This window comes from Dendrobates tinctorius, unplaced genomic scaffold, assembly GCF_039654945.1.
Source record: "Dendrobates tinctorius isolate UK_male_01 unplaced genomic scaffold, ASM3965494v1 ptg000128l, whole genome shotgun sequence".
NCBI classification, from domain to species: Eukaryota; Metazoa; Chordata; class Amphibia; order Anura; family Dendrobatidae; genus Dendrobates; species Dendrobates tinctorius.
This window is the reverse complement of record NW_027361796.1, coordinates 1704674-1722436: the sequence shown is the minus strand read 5'-3', so window position 1 is coordinate 1722436 and position 17763 is coordinate 1704674. Positions and strand designations below refer to the sequence as shown.

Sequence of the window (17763 nt, the reverse complement as noted above, 5' to 3'; positions counted from 1 at the left end):
AGGAGTTTGTATATTCTCCCCGTGTTTGTGTGGGTTTCCTCCCACATTCCAAAGACATACTGATAGGCAATTTAGATTGTGAGCCCCATCGGGGACAGTGATAATAATGTGTGCAAACTGTAAAGCGCTGCAGAATATGTTAGCGCTATATAAAAATAAAGATTATTATTATTAGATGCAAAAACTACCAGTCCATTAAAAACTGAAGTGGATTAATGCTGCTGATGAGGAAATGAAGTCCCTTTATCAACTTCAACTTGGAAACTCACCAACTCAAAGCAATCAAATGTAAATGGGTTTTTAAGACCAAGTATTACTCTGAAGGCAAGAGTCACAGATTTAAAGCAAGATTAATCGCAAAAGGATAGTCTCAGAAAAATGGTGAAGATTATGATGCCACATTTTCTCCAGTTGCTAAGCAGACCACATTCGGGACTCTAATGGCTATAGCTGCCGTACAATAGATGTTTGTCAGACATTTGGACATCAAAACTGCCTTTTAAATGGTATCTAAGGAGTAAGGTTTCTCCTTGTCGAGAGTGACATGCCAGATGTGGCACACCAGTATGAAGAGACTTAAACTCCATGCATGCACTTCAGGGAAATTAAATATGCAATTAGTCTCTTCAGAGAGGACGAGGACTTGAACTCTACACTAGTACCAAACCAGATCTCATACTTTGTACTGTTGAAGGGCAAACACAGTGTCTACAAATTGAGATTCTGATTTGGCTGTTATCCTAAGTCATATTTCAAGGCTCGTTAAAGGGTCGATAATGACTTGTAGAATTGATACTTCCAATAGGTGTCACTAGAGTGCAAGTACTTTTCCTCTCGGAAGAGACAATCTGCATATTTAATTTCCCAGAGGAGCATACAAGGTGTTTACCTCTCCTCATACTGGCATGCCAGACCTGGCATTTCACTCTCCACAAATGGGAACCTTACCTCATGAAGTGACACTAGTCAGAATAGAGGCTCAGAGGTGGAAGGTATTAGGGATTTCAAAATCTTTGAATTAATAACTGCCTCTGAGCAAGCAAGGAATAAATAATCTGTGGCACTGAGTCAGGGTAGTCAAGGAGTCCAGGGTCGGAACACATAAACAGAAGGAAGAGACAAAGACATAGTCAGGTAACGTTCCAAGGTCAGAATCCCAGGAGGATATTATTTCAGAGCAGAAGAGGTTAAACGGATGGCCAGAACAAGGTCCAAGGTCAGGCAACCAAAGATCTATAACAGATTCAAGATACAGAGAGACAAACCACACAGTAGCTGAATGTATGTCTGGCAGAGGTCTGAGAGAAACAGCTCAGTTAAGTAGCTTGGCAATCACCTGGGATAATGAACACCTGGAGACAGCCAGTGCCTCCCAGTCTCAGACTGGATGGTCGAACTGTCAATCAACACACTGACAGCTGAGCATGCCCCTGCACAAGACTGGATGACCGAGCTGTCAATCAAAGTACTGACAATTTCAGCACGCCAATTTACCAGACTGGTCAGCTGAGCTGTCAGTACCTGCATCCCAGACACACTGAGGGGTGGAACCATAAGAGTACCCCCAGGCTTCCTAGGAAATATTAGATGGAAGGCCGTGACTAACCGATCGGCCTTCACATCTCGAGCCGGGACCCAGGATCGCTCCTCTGGTCCGTATCCCCTCTAGTGGATGAGTTATTGGAGGGAATTTTGCCCCCTCCCGAGAATCCACAATCCTCTGAACCTCATTCTCTGAGCCACCGTCAATTGAAACCAGAGGAGGCAGGGATGAGCTTAGGCCCCATCATTTGCTCAGCCTATCTTTCTATCTGTGTGAGTGTTTTTTCATCTTGCTTCACCGTCATTATATGTTGGGGGCTGCCTATTACTTTGGGGTCTGCTCTGGGGCAGTTTAGATTTCCCTTTCTGTCTTTAGGCTATGTAGTTCTCCGGCTGTGATCGAGGGGTCTAGGGCACCGTAGGAATCCCCCCACGGCTACTGCTAGTTGTTGTTGATAGGTTCAGAGGTCTGCAATCCGATAGCTGCCAACTTCTCTGGTTTTCTGGACTTAGCTAGTATTTCTGTTTTTGCCTCCTACGGTGACTCATTCATAACAGCAACCGTTCCCCGTAACACCAACATGACGGAAGTTGCCAGTACAACTTTTAGGTCTTCCTGAGCCCGTTTTTTTTTAAAGACTCTGCCGTTAACGTCAAACAGGCCATTTTCACCACCTGCCATGCCCGCATCAGCAGGGGTAGCAAAACTACCAGCCTGACCACCATCAGCATGATCAGGCACATGGCAGCAAAGCACCTGACTTTGTGGGCCGAACCCCAGTTTCCAGGAACACTGTCTTCGGGTGACACCACTGCTTCTTCCGCTGTTGTACGTGGAAGCCAATCCCCTGTCCATGGTGCGTGCGAAGATGCCTCCTGCCCTGCACCTGTTGTTGCACACACTCAACTACCACCATCATGAAGCACGTCCATGTCCTTGTCCCAGCGCAACCTTAAGTTGTCCATACACCAGTCATTGGAAGGCAAGTGGAAATACGCAGCCAACGTCCCACAGGCCACAGTACTAAATTCACACATTTCTCATCTGCTTGCGCTCGAAATGTTGCCTTTTAGGCCCATAGAGACGGAAGCTTTCTGCAACCTGATGGCAGCGGCTGTCCCAAGATACTCGGTCCCAAACCGCCACTATTTTTCCCGGTGTGCCGCCCCAGCATTACACAAGCACATGTCCCACAACATTATCCATGCCCTCAACAATACTGTTACTGGGAAAGTCCGCCTAACCACGAACACGTGGACAAGTGCTTGTGGGCAGGGATGGTATATCTCGCTGACAGCACACTGGGTTTGCATAGTGGAAACCAAGACCCAGTCAAACCTTGGGATGGAGCATGTCCTCCCGACGCCAAGGATTGTAGGCCCTATGTCACTCAGGGTTGCCCCCACAGTGTACAACTCCTGCACCTCCTCCTCCTCCTCCTTTTCAGCCTCCATCTCCAAAATGAGCACATCAGTCACAAGCTGGAAGTACTGCAATACTGCCTCAGCCAAGTGGCAACAGGCTGTGCTGAAGCTAATATGCTTAGGCAGGGGTGAACCTAGCCTCTCTGATGCCTGAGGCAAATTTCAAAATGGCCCCCCCATAGTAAAATCAATACAAATAAATCTGGTTAACTCTTTACTAGCCTAACCAGTACAATACATACACTTTTAAATAGGAATATATTTGAAACATCGATCTTTACACTTGTCTTCAGGGACTCAATGCTGTCTGAGGCAAAGTGATCAACTTGCTTTATTATAGGTGTGCCCCTGGCCGGGGAACAGTGCTTACTGTAGCACTTCTTCCCCGGCGGCCGTCTGTGTGGTACTGATAGCATGTTTCTGTTACTTTTGACTTCCCGCAGACAGAAGTTGCAGTCACAAGATGGTGCCGATAAAAGGTGAATATGGCAGCAGGGAGTATAGGAGTAGGGCAGGCACCATAGGTTAGAAGTACCACTCCAGGGCAACCACCCAAAAAACACAAAGTGGTGCTTAGAGTGCAGAATCCCAGCATTAAATCTACACTAAAAATACATACACTGGGAAACATAAAAAATACAGCAAAGACCCAATAATCGGAGCAGATTGTTAACAACAAATATACAGTATATATATTAAAGACGAAATGTGGAAAAACGCAATGGTTCTGCATTTAGGACCATGGCACAGGGGCCAGACAATCTGGATATATCGGTAGTACCCAGGGTGTAGGATTTGGGGCCATTTTGCTAACACTAATTACTTGTGAATAAAACTGGTGATAAATCTTATAAATTAGTGCTTAGTAATAGTGTAACAAATGCTGTAAGAACAATGGAGATTCCTCCTGCTTTCTCCCGGCTCCGCACCTTCCTGGGAGCAAACAATGCCCGTGTGCGCACAGGCAGGGCTATCACTTGGAATTTCTGGGCCCCTTGAGACTCCACCCAGGCTCCACCCCAGCTCTGTCTCCACCTCTCGAACTGTTCACAGTCCCACCGCTCTCTCTTGGAAAAACTCCACTTCTCACCAATCACACATTAACAGTTCCCTTCACCAGATCACACATATAGCCAGCAGCTTTTGTTTTGGCTAAAAGATTTTTTAAGCCACCACCACGACAAGGTAAACTCTTTTGGCCGGGCCCTACTCTATTCTAAACTATTAAACATTTGTTAAAATATCCAATACAATTTAGATATATTATTATTTATTTTTCAATTTTTAAAATGATCAATAATATCACATACAAGGGACAAATGCCACCACACCATGACCAGACCAAATATTACCACCACATAGTGATCTATAATACCACATACAAGGGATAAATACCACCGCACCATGACCAGACCACATATTACCACCACATAGTGATCTATAATACCTCATGCAAGAAACAATTACTACCACAACATGACCATACAACATATTACCTCAACAGTGCCCGAATAATACCACATAGAAGGAACAAATACCACCACACCATATCCAGACCACATATTACCACCACATGGTGACCAATAATACCACATACAAGGAACAAATACCACCACACCATGTCCAGACCACATATTACCACCACATAGGGACCAATAATACCACATACAAGGAACAAATACCACCACACCGAGACCAGACCACATATTACCACCACATAGTAACCAAATAATACCACATACAAGGAACAAATATCACCACACCATGGCCGGACAACTTATTACCACCACATAGTGACTGAATACTACAATACTGATCATTAATAAAAAAGCACAATACTAATATCACCATAAGTGCCATTATACACAGGAGATCTGTACTTAGTATGCAGTGTCTGTGTACAGGTAATACAGTGATCACCGGTGACATTAGGCTAGGTTCACATTAGCATTTGTGTGCGCAGCATTTCGTCTGCATGCGCAAACACATGTCAAAATGCATACAAAGGCATGTTTTTGCCGCGTTTTTTATCCGCATCAGCTTACGCATGACGGGACAAAAAACACATGCATTCAGAGAATTTCCTTGACACAAGCCACACCCAATGAGCGTGTTTCATTTCCCAGACATGATTATGTGAAAAACGCATGCTTTTCTAACACATGCGTACGCATGTCCTTGCATACGCATGCATTCCCATAGACAGTAATGCGTTTATTTAATGCACTCTTCTGCATGCGCATGAATGCACATATTTGACGGATTTTTCCCGCTTCCAAAAATCCAACATGATACATTCGCCGGACCCCGCCGCACACTGAAAATCGACGCATGTATACACAGATGCATGCCAACTGATGCAAATGCATGCCCCTGCGTACACCATGTTAAAGATAGGGAAACATGACACATGCAGATCTATGCAGATGAAACACTGCGCAAACAGATGCAAATGTGAAACCAGCCTTATACACAGGAGCTCTGTATATAGTGTCAGTGTACAGGTAATACAGTGATCACCGGTGACATTATACACAGTAGCTCTGTATATAGTGTATAGTATAAAGGTAATACAGTGACCACTGGTTACATTGTACACAGGACCTCTGTATATAGTATGCAGTGTATAGTGTCAGTGTACAGGTAACACACTGACTCACCAGTGACATCTCTAGTTGAAGTCCTTCATCTTTGCTTTTCATCTTCATCCAGCACAGACCGCCATCACGTCTTCCAGTCAGGGATCGTCTCTGCAGGAAATAACACAGTATCTAGAGCATTGCTTGCAGAAAACATTACTAAATTTTATCCCAAATTATAAACTACACCAGATGAAGAAAAAAAGCGACAGTGTCGCTCTGCAAAGTAACAGGACCGCCTCCCCCATTTAAAACAGTATCCTCAAAAAATAAAATAAATACATCACTGCAGTAATGATATCCCTTAATTAGCATATAAAGCAGGAATAGAACAATCCACAAAATAGATTCTGTGTAGCAAGGTGAATATTAAAACTTAACCTTTATTATGTAAAATGGTAAAGAGACAAATTAGTCAAACAACAAAAACAAAGGGGTACAACAATAAGGCTATGTGCACACGTGCAGAAATGCTGCGGAAATGTCCGCAGCATTTCCGCAACTCCCTCGAATTTCCGCATTTTCTCATGAAAAACAAGCATTTTGCAAGCGTTTTTCTCTTGCGGAATGCTTGCGCATTCCAAGCAATTTCAAGCATCGCTTGGAAATGTGATTGACAGGTTGGTCACCCTTGTCAAGCATAGTGCTTGACAAGGGTGACCAACTTTTTACTATTGATGCTACCTATGCAGCATCAGTAGTAAAAGATAGGATGTTAAAAATAATTTTAAAAAAATGAAAAAATATTGTTATTCTCACCTTCTGACGGCCCCCAGTTTGCTCTGCGGCGCTCCCGGCATCTTCCGGTCCCAGTAATGCTTTGCGCGAGCGCGCGACATCATCAGCCGTCCTTCGCGCAAAGCATTACTGGGATCGGAAGATGCCGGGAGTGTGGTGAGAGGCGGGAAGGACTTCAGGGGCTGCCGGAGGGTGATTATATCTCTATTTTTTATTTTTATTCTATTCTTTACAGGATTATGGTACCAAGGGCCTGGAGGAGAATCTCCTCTCCTCCTGACCCTGGGTACCATCCGCACATGGGCATAGCCTCATGCGCAAAGTGAGCGTTTCAATGCAATCCTATAGGTACGGAATCGCTGCGATTCCGCAAAAAGAATGAGCATGCTGCGTATTTTTTCACTATGAGATTCCGCAGCGGAAAATCCGCAGCATTAGCACAGCATTGCAGAATCCCATAGGATTGCATGGGATGCGTTTTCTTTGCATTTTCGCGGTGATTCCGCAGCGGAAAAATGCTGTGAAAACGCAAAAAAAATGCAACGTCTGCACACAGCCTAAAGGAAGTGCCCTATAACCAATGAACAGAAAAAGCGGGGGGGTTGTTAAAATGGTACTACTGGCCTCTCAGATCCTCAATATTAATCTGACCTGATAGCAAAAATGACTGTAGTTGCCCATAGGATATGTCATCCACTTGCCCAAGTAAATCACATAATAACATGTATGGGTATAATATCCTTTTCTTATAAGCACCTCTTATTTGTACTATATAAATGAGATCATGTATATACTATTAATCAGACCTAAAGTTCTCCAAGTGCTGTTGCAAACATATAGTTACACCTGGTGGAAACGAGTCTCAGTGTATGGTAATGTGACTATAAATTAGGTCAATGCCTGTAGATCCACCTATATGAGTACCAAAGAGCAACCAGTGCTCTGAACAAGCCTTATCAGTGGGATGTAAGCAGCATCATGAATGAGGCATTCTGAGTAATGTGCATCAAAATATGAGTTATAGGATCCCGCTTCCTCATATCAAAAATGAGTGTCCCAATTGCAGCCATCAGTACTGTAAGGTGTCAATAATAGCTTAACATGTTTACATTCATAATTTTCCTTCTTTTTCAATACATATAATAATCAGTATGTAAAATAGGGGGCAGGTCACTGAAGGATCAGTGACCTGTCATAAGCCATCGGTATGAAAAGCTAACCAGAGCATCACATAAAGACCCCCCATAGGCTGCACGAGAATCTCATTAACTGAAAACTGAACAACCACCACAAGATGGATTTAATCAACCAAGGTATCATTGTAATCAGTGTAACGGCGCCAACCTGACACTGTCTGTAGGTCACTCAGCACGATCATACTGACAGGCTCCCTTTTATGGACAGTGGGAGCTTTATATTAATCAATGCGTAATAAATGCATGTATCCTAAGCTGTCTTTATTCCACTGTAATATATAACGTAATGAGTACTTTCATATACTCCTATGCATAGGCACCGTGTTTATAAGGCTCTTTCATTATTTAAACTGTTCTACGAATTCTTCTGAACTTAAACCTGTTTTTCTGCTTGTTTGTGTTTGTTTTTTTTTTCATTATAATTTTCTTTCCCAAATGTCCAGACTTTAAAAATCAAATGTGCAAATTATCTGTTGCTTATCACTAGCTATCATCCACCCACAGTCTGCTATGATGTTCCCTTTCCTTGGAACATTAGGTCATTGTAAATACAAATTATTGCAAGTGCATAAAAAAGTGTATATTTAGTAGAGTAGGAAATTTTCATGTTGTGTGTAGGCGTGTGGTTGAGAATCGTTGGAAACCATTAATATATATTTGTTACTTTTTTTAGCTTGCCGCTTACTCTTTTTAAAGTAATAAACTTTTAAATGATGTTACTTGGAAGACTATGACACATTATACATTTTTTTCCAATAAAACAGAATTTCTGCTTCATATTTTTGTTATTAAAGGAGTAATCCTGTGAAAACAAGTTATTTTTTATCCTTTGGTTAGGTTGTAATTTATTGATTGGAGGTCTGACCGCTGGAACCCACACTGATGAGCAGAATGGGGCACTTTCATCCCCATTAAAATAGAGCGGCAGTGCATATTCTCGACTGCTATCCCATTCATTCTTCATGGAGCTGCCGACTGCTGCTCTTTGCTTTCTAAGGCAGCTTTATAGAGAATAAATGGAGCTGGCATCCGGCTCATACACTGCCACTCCATTCTGAAGTTAAACATTGGGATGAAAATTTCCCATTTTGCCAGATCGATGTGGATATCAGCGGTCAGACCTTTATGGTTGAATAGGTGATAAGTTGTTTTCACCAGTACAATTAATAGTGCATACATAACTAACATTTCTGATAAGGGTAATTTCATGTTACTGATATAATTGTGTATTAGGGCTTGTACAGAGGAGCATATTTTCAGTCCTAGAGCGATCCAACAAAACATCGGATTACACTCGGACCAGCGTTAATCTATAGAGCTGTGCACATGTCCAATTTTTTTCTCAGTCCGAGTCAAAAAAAAGAATATTACAACTTGCTTGAATTAAATATGATTATCAGATTGGCCATGCAAGTCAATGAGTGTGGTCCGCACACTCGGATGATATCTAATTGCAGTCTGACTTCCACTACTGACAGAATGGAGAAGATGGAGAATTTTTTTTCTTCTTTTTTTTCCATCTTCTCATACGAGAAAATTGGATTACACTATGAACACACTCAGATCAAACTCTGATCATAGTGTGATTAGCATAATTGGTCCGATTTTCTCAGATACGGGAATGTAGGCTGGTGTGACTCCAGCCTTAGGCTATGTGCACACGCTGCGGATCCGGCCTCTACGGATCCACAGCAGTTCTGCAGACAGTGTACAGTACAATGTAAGTCTATGGAATTTACAATCCGCTGTGCACACGCTGCGGTTTTTCACTGCGGAAAAGCTGCGGTTTTAAATCTGCAGAAAGAATTGACATGTCAATTGTTTCTGCGGATTCCGCTGTGGTTTGCCACCTATTCTATTGTCCAGGTGTCAAACCACGGGAAAACCCCTGGCCAATCCGCAGGTAAAACCGCAGGTCATTTTACCTGCGGTTTTACTTGCGGATCCGCACGGAAAAATCCACTGGTGACTCCGCAGCGTGTGCACATACCCTTATGCTGTGATATAATCTATAAAAACGCCATTAAAGGAGCCCATCAGCAGCAAATAATATACAGGCTCTTCTTGTGTATGCCTTTTGTAGGCCTGTTGTAGTTGATGAAGCATTTCTTGATTGTCATGTTCATGCCTTCTTTCTTGAAATAAAACTGAGTAGATTCTTTTTTTAGGTTGGCTTTTTTGGCATAAAGGCCATGTAATGAAATGTGTCTCCCACTGAGGCTCCCTAAACTTTACAAATCCTAAAACTTTCTAATATATTTGCTTTTTCATGTTTAGAATAGAAACTGTTTTTTAAGATTATTTTTGACTCTTCTTAGATTATTTTGTAAAAAAGGAAAACAAATGCATAAAAGCAAATTGGCAAATGTACAAAAATGTTACCCATACAACAATTGCAAATCCAAGCCGTTCTCTAGCGAGTATAATTATAAAAGTAATGCCTACTCGGGGAAATTGGAAGCACTGCCTGATAACTGGAGCAAAGAGATTAAATTGCCGATCTCCAGCTGTTTTTAAATGAACGCAATTGCACTTTCTAGCATCATTTTAATTCAAAGGCTGGACTTGTATAATAGCGAAAAAGATCAAATGCTACTATTAGTCGTTTTATTACTCATATTAGTGCTCTGTTAGTTTGCTTTATTGAGTAGTTGCATTATGCCTTTTTAAGAGTGGGCTGTTCACAGCAGCGATTTGCATCGGTTATATGTCCTGACTAATAAGTAACTTTATAATTTTTGATCTGTTTGATCCCTCTCAGTAATATGTGTATGTTAAGTATAGATAATTGAGCACACCTTTGTTCTGTTTTAGCTCCAGTGGCTGTTGGATAACTACGAGACTGCTGAAGGGGTCAGTCTCCCCAGAAGTACCCTATACAATCATTACCTTAGACATTGTCAGGAGCACAAACTAGATCCAGTCAATGCTGCATCCTTTGGAAAACTTATCCGCTCCATTTTCATGGGACTCCGAACAAGAAGACTGGGAACCAGGTTTGTATAGGGATATTTTTTTTTTGTAGGGCGTGTTCACATGTTGTGTTTTTTTAAGACACATGCTGCTTATTTTTTTCCTTACGAATTTGAACCATCAAAGTATTTTTTGTTTATTTTTAATCTATAGAATGTTAATTTTTAGTGATTTTGCAGCATTTTTCAACCATTTTTCAACCATTTTGCAACCATTCAAATGAATGGGGGAAAAGTGCAAGTAAAAACACATATAAAAACGTGTAAAAAATGAGCGCAATTTTCATAACATATTTCCTGCCATCACTGTCATTTATGGTGCAGAAAAATATGATGCATTACTCAATGAGTGCGCATACCCTTACTCAGAAAACTATGATTTTTATAAATTCAGATGGAAATGTTAAAAGTGGAAAGAGATATGATATGTCATAGATTATGTTTCTGTAGAATGTGATGGTTTTTAATCTATACATGGCAGTACAACATATTTGTAGCGGGATGATGGTCACCTTTTTCTGTGATGTAGCTTGAAGCTTCATGATCCCATTCAAAATCTCCAACAGGGACTCCAGCTGTCCAAGATCTTTAATAGAATTGACAAAGCCCAAGACAGAAACAAAATAAACATATACCTTAAATAAGTAAAAACAATTGTGCATATAAACAGCGCACTTAGTAAACATCGTTTATGATAAAAAAATTTATGATAAAAAAAGTATAACCTTTAATATTAAAACCTTACCATGTGTCATAGTGATGTCTGTTTGAAGAACGGCCAAGAAAGACCGGGTCCTGAACGTGGACACACAGCAAATGGGAAGCTATTTAAATGGAATCTCCAGCTCAAAGGAAGGGAGGCCAAAACCTTACCTGCACCAAATGCAGACACCTAAAACTAAACCAAAATTATTGAACTAAAGTATAAGTATAAGTATGCATGCAACATAAGAGCATGTTCACAGTGGCCATCAAACAGACAAAACCCAAGACAGAAACAAAATAAACATATGCCCTGCTCAGCGTTAGGGTCGGCTGACAGTCAGGCGGCACTGCTACAGCTGCGGTTTTCTATACATAGAAAGGTGACTGAACCCGGGCTGGCACTGCCCCCGTGACTGAAACCCGAATGCTATCAGGAGGAATAAAGTTAATTTCCTCCCTGCTGCGGATGTTGAAGTGCGGTGCTGGGCAGGTTCAGAACGCTATTAAAGGGGTTGTCCACTACTAGGACAACCCCTTCTTAAACTAAGTATCATGCCCAATAAAATAATAAAGCTTATACTCACTTCCCATGCCGGCTCCGTTCCCGTGCGTCGGAATTTGTGGTCCCGGGTCTGTGATGTGGTGGAATGAAACGTGACGACGGCGCTCATTCAGCACTGGCATCACTGTCTTCACCTTCAGACAAACTGAACATGAAGACGAAGTCTGGGCTCCAGCTGATCTCTGACTTCCTTTTCATGCTCAGTTTGTCCGTAGGTGGAGACAGTGATGCCAGCCCTGATTGGGCGCCGGTGTCACAACACCACATTACAGCCCCGGGGAGAGCCAGTGCCAACACCGCAGGAACAACACTGGCACTGGAGGCGAGTATAGGCTTTTTAATTTTATCAGGGCCGCACATTTAATTTATGAAGGGGACGTCCTAGCAGTGGTCAACCCCTTTAACCTGCAGATTAACCCCATATCTGCAGTTTAATAGGTTTTTTCATGTGACAGGTTCCCTTTAATGTCCTCTATGTTTAAACTAACAGATATTAGAATTTATTTTTTGTTGACATTTTTGAAGCAAAAAATATTCTTAATTGCCAGAAACCGAATTTACTCAGTTTAGCAAGAGAAAGTGCAAAAATTGATTTCTGAAATCCCATTTTTATTAAGATTAACCTTCTTAAAGAGAACCTTTCAGCACAATTTTGTAATATAAGGGAAAGCTGTGGCTGTAATGACACTGTAATACTGCTTACATTGATACCTTTGATGAAGAAATACGTTTTTTTGTTCTTTAACCCCTTCTCGACATTTGATTCACAGTTACGTCATATGTTGGGTCCCTGACTTTGATGTAGGTTCGCAAGCAGCATTTTTCCTGGCAGTTGTTGGCTGAATTATTTAGCCATCATTTGCCTCTAACAAATGACAGAAGAGATGAGCGAACCCGAACTTAAAGGGAACCTGTCAGCAGGATTGTGCACAGTAACCTACAAACAGTGTCAGGATGGCGCCGTTATACGGATTAAAATGATACCTGAGTGATGAAATCCATCTTGTGGTTGTTATTTAATCTTTATTTTCAGTTTTGAGTTAATGATACGCTCGTGCTCCGGGGCGGCCTGTGGGGGTCTGCATGTGGTGCTCTGCTTACCTATTCATAATGAAGAATTCTGACAGGTCACTGATCCCTCTCTGACCTGCTCCCTAGTTTACATAATGAATATTATATGATATATACATATTGAAAAAAAAACCCTTATGCAGGCAAGCACCAGCCGTGGCACCTGCGCTGCAGAATAATTACATATGTACTGTGTATATAATTAGCAGGTGGCGCCATCTTGGAGGAGGAAATTTTTTCTCTAGCAGGATTGCGCCGCCGGCGCCTGCACAATAGCAACTATTGGCGATCGCCGATAGCTGCTCCTGCGCAGGCGTCACCACCTTGGATGAGGATTTTTTTTTTCTCTAGCAAGATGGCGCCGCCTGCACAATAATAGCTATCGGATCACCAATAGCTGCTACTGAGCAGGCTCAGCCGGTGCCATTTTCAAATGGATTTTTTTTTTAATATAAGGAGAACCACAAACATATTGATTATATACATATGCGATTATGTGATTATGCTGCAGAGCAGGTGCCACAGCTGCAGAAGGTTTTTTTTTCAATATGTATATATAATATTCATTATATAAGCTAGGGGGCAGGTCACTGAGGGATCAGTGATCTGTCAGCAGTCTTCATTATGAATACCTAATCAGAGCACCACATGCAGACCCCCCACAGGCCCGACCCAGAGCATGAGAATCTCATTAATTCATAACTGAAAATAAAGATTAATCTACAACCACAAGATGGATTTCATCAACCGAGGTATCATTTTAATCAGTATAATGGCACCGACCCGACACTGTCTGTAGGTTACTGTGCACAATCCTGCTTACAGCTTCCCTTTAAAATAGCTAGAATTTTCCAGTTTCAAAGGGGTTCGGGATCAGGTTCAAGGTCGGGTACAGTTCGGGTACAGTTCTGGTAACCAAACCAAACTTTGGCCTAAAGTTCGGGTCGGGTACGAGAACTCGAACTTCCTTGGGTCATTGCACTCTAGTTTCTTTAGTTAAGTTTCACATGATTATAATACAGGTGTGATTGCTGGCTCTGCTATAAAAGAGTCACAGGTGTTGCAATCAGTGTTGGTGATAGTGTTCATTTCAACCATCATTGGTGGAGGAAGGAGCTGGAGAGCGTTCCTTGCAGCACTGTCTTAGCCCTGGTGTGAAAGGAGTCATAGGGGATTTCCTTGTAGCTCTGACAGAGCTTGGTGGCAGCGATTCAGGAGGAGAGCTACATGCTGGTTGTGGACTCTGTTGGCAGGAGCAAGTGCAACAGAGTAAAGCTAAGTTGTGTTTCCCCGTTTGTGTTTTTCCTTAGTGTGTATTAGTACAGCGGTGGGGCCAGTGACTGCGCCACCCAGCTCCCTAGCAAGGGATAGGTGTAGGGTGTGCTAGGGCGACAGGTTCCTGATCGGCGCCCGGTGCGGAACCGGCATAGGGAACGTTAGGAGCGTTAGGGACACTGACTCAGGGGAGTGCCGGAGGTCTCCCCGTCCCCTTTGCCTATTGCAGGGCCCACCATTGTAACTGTTTCCCTACACCTTGTCTTGTTGTTTTAGTTACCGGCCTGCGAGCCGTGTCACACAGAACAATAGCACGTGCCGCGTCCTGTTGTTTTAGTTACCGGCCTGCTGGTCGCGTCACACAAGACAGGTCCACGTGACAATAGGTAGACCACAACTAAGAGTCAAAATGAGAAAACAAATCCAGAAAATCACCTTGTCTGATTTGGCGAGATTTATTTTGCAAATTATGGTGGAAAATAAGTTTTTGGTCACCTAAAAACATGCAAGATTTTTGGCTCTCACAGACTTGTAACTTCTTCTTTTAAGAGGCTCCTCTGTCCTTCACTCTTTACATATAGTAATGGCATCTGTTTGAACTTATCAGTATAAAAGACACCTGTCCACAACCTCATGCAGTCACACTCCAAACTCCACTAAGGTGAAGACCAAAGAGCTGTCGAAGGACACCAGAACAAAATTGTAGCCCTGCACCAGGCTGGGAAGACTGAATCTGCAATAGGCAAGCAGCTTGGTGTGATGAAATCAACTGTGGGAGCAATAATAACAAAATGGAAGACATACAACACCACAGATAATCTGGGGCTCCACGCAAGATCTCACCCCGAGGGGTCAAAAAGATCACAAGAACAGTGAGCAAAAATCCCAGAACCACACGAGGGACCTAGTGAATGACCTGCATAGAGTTGGGACCACCATAACAAAGACTACCATCAGTAACACACTACGCCGCCAGGGACTCAGATCCTGCAGTGCCAGACGTGTCCCCCTGCTTAAGTCAGTACATGTCTGGACCTGTCTGAAGTTTACTAGAGAGCATTTGGATTATGCATAAGAGTATTGGGAGAACTTCATATGGTCTGATGAAACCAAAGTAGAACTGTTTGGTAGAAACAAAACTCGCTGTGTTTGAAGGAGACAATGCTGAGTTGCATCCAAAGAACTCCATACCTACTGTGAAGCATGGGAGTGGCAACATCATGCTTTGAGGCTGTGTTGCCCAGCGACAGGCCTAAAACATCACTGCTCTAGAGGAGATCTGCATGAAGGAATGGACCAACATACCACCAACTGTGTGTGTCAACCTTGTGAAGACTTAAGGGCCTTTTACACATAGCGAGACCACTAGCGATATCGCTAAAGCGTCACTGATTTTGTGATGCAACAGCGACATCGCTAGCGATCTCGCTACATGTGACACGTACCTCCGACCGGCCCCACTGCTGGATATTGCTGATCGCATTCGAACGTCCTGGGCCATTTTCTCCTCGTTGGCGTCCCAGTGGCGCCGACTAGCGACGCATGGACGCAGGTGGAAGTCATCATCATTACTGCTGTGTGACAGGGAGGAGAAACCACCGAGCATCGCTGGATCGTTGCTGCGTCGCTGGTGAGATCTGCCTGTTTGGCAGCTCACTAGCGACCTTAGCGATGCACCAGCGATCCTGACCAGGTCGTATCGGTGTCGGGATCACTGGTGTATCGCTTAATGTAACGGGACCCTTACAGAAAACATTTTACCTCTGTCATTGCCAACAAAAGACATATAACAAAATATTAAGATGAACTTTTGTTAATGACCAAATACTTATTTTCCACCATAATTTGCAAAATAAATCTTGCCAAATCAGACAAGGTGATTTTCTGGATTTGTTTTCTCATTTTGACTCTCATAGTTGTGATCTACCTATGATGTCAATTACAGGCCTCTCTCATTTTTTTAAGTGGGAGAACTTGCATAATTGGTGGCTGACTAAATACTTTTTTTCCCCACTGTATGTATAACACAATCGATCAGATGATTCCAGATTCAAGTGCTGTAAAAGCACAAAGAAATACAGTAAAAAGTGAAAAAAAAAATGTAAACGTTCAAATCACCCCCCTTTTGCCCTATTAAAAATAAATAAATAAAAAAATACAATTTTGGTAGCGATGAGTACGTAAAAGTCCAATCTATCAAAATATAAAATAAGCCGATCGGTAAATGGCATAATTAGAAAAAGGATCGAAACACCAGAGTTATGGGTTTTTTTTTTTGCAAATCTCTGAATTTTTTTTACCACTTTTAATGAAAAATATATCCATATTTGGTATCTGTGTAATCATACTCTCCTGGATAGTCATATTGCTAGGTCAGTTTTACCTTATAGTGAACAATGTAAATAAATAAAAATATGAAATTGCACTTTTTTTTGCAATTTCAATGCACTTGGAATTTTTTTTTCCCGCTTTCCAGTGCATCATGCAAAAGTACAATTTGTCCCACAAAACAACAAGGACTGACACAGCTATGTGGAGTGAAAATAGAAAAAGTTATGGCTCTTGGAAGAACAAGTGGAAAAATCGAAAACAAAAACAGAAATGGGCTATGGCATGAAGGAGGTAATCACCATTTGAAGTCTTCTGTAAATTAGATTTCGGTGCACAGGGGCTGTACTTTGCACAGGGTCTTCTCCTCCCTGTCTGTGATTCCCAGCCGCTGCTTGCTTGTCTGTGAATAACAGGTCATGAATAACAGGTCACTACTTTTTCAGTGATCTTCCTTTCTCTGTTAGAAGACAGAGTGGGCAGGCAGAGCGTCCAGGAATCACAGCACCCAGGAGAAGACCCAGTACCGAAAGCTAATTAGCAGAAATCTTCAAATGGTGACTAAGAAGATTAACAACAGTGGATTTCTTCACCAAAGGGATCAATATAATAACACCAAAATAATACTACCACCAATTCCAAATGTTTCTTTTGGACTCTGAATCAATAAAAAAACATTATGCCATAGAATAATAATTGAAACAATCTCACCAATGTGGCAGAAGACCATCTTGAGCAGTTCCATATGAAAGCTCCTCAGATACTATGGAGACATTATTCACTGTTGATATCCCTAATGAGAGAACCCCCTAGTTTTCTCCCAAAGCATTTCCTCAAAAAAACTTGATTCTTCAGGGGAGATTATGAATGCTGCAAAGCCTGGTTCTCGGCTTATCTGCAGTACTAGACCCACACAGTGGTGAGAGAATCATATGATCATGTATGCATTGCTAGGCTTGGAAAGTAATGAGTAATATTTGATTTTTGGAGCACAGACTTCACTGAAATAGATTGTGGATGCCTTGTGGCATATATAGAGTCCCTGCTAATAAATCAGAAACCTGACTGTAGTAGGATTTCTGGTAAGGTGCAAGGCAACATTGTGAAAGGTGCTAGTAGCGACAAATTCATTACGTGGTGTTGTATTTGACAATTAATTGTACTCCAGTGAGTCCTTTATTAAGACTAGTATTCACAACACCAGTCTTAATGAATTGACACAATAATATTCTGTTTCCTGGCAGTGCAGTGCTGATCCTCCAGTGGAGCTTCTTATCTTTGTTTACATGCGACTGGTGCGTGACTGCTGC

At 42.1% G+C, this 17763-nt stretch overlaps 1 protein-coding gene across 3 annotated transcripts in view; it reads left to right on the top strand.

The window, feature by feature from the left end:
• The window catches only part of RFX3 (regulatory factor X3), a 512595-nt gene that overhangs the window by 413312 nt on the left and 81520 nt on the right, over positions 1-17763 (top strand). For all 3 annotated transcript variants that reach the window (XM_073542615.1, XM_073542614.1, XM_073542613.1), the window contains one exon: positions 10355-10536. In XM_073542615.1, the coding sequence (XP_073398716.1) occupies positions 10355-10536 (182 nt within the window). The remainder of the gene's footprint in view (positions 1-10354; positions 10537-17763) is intronic.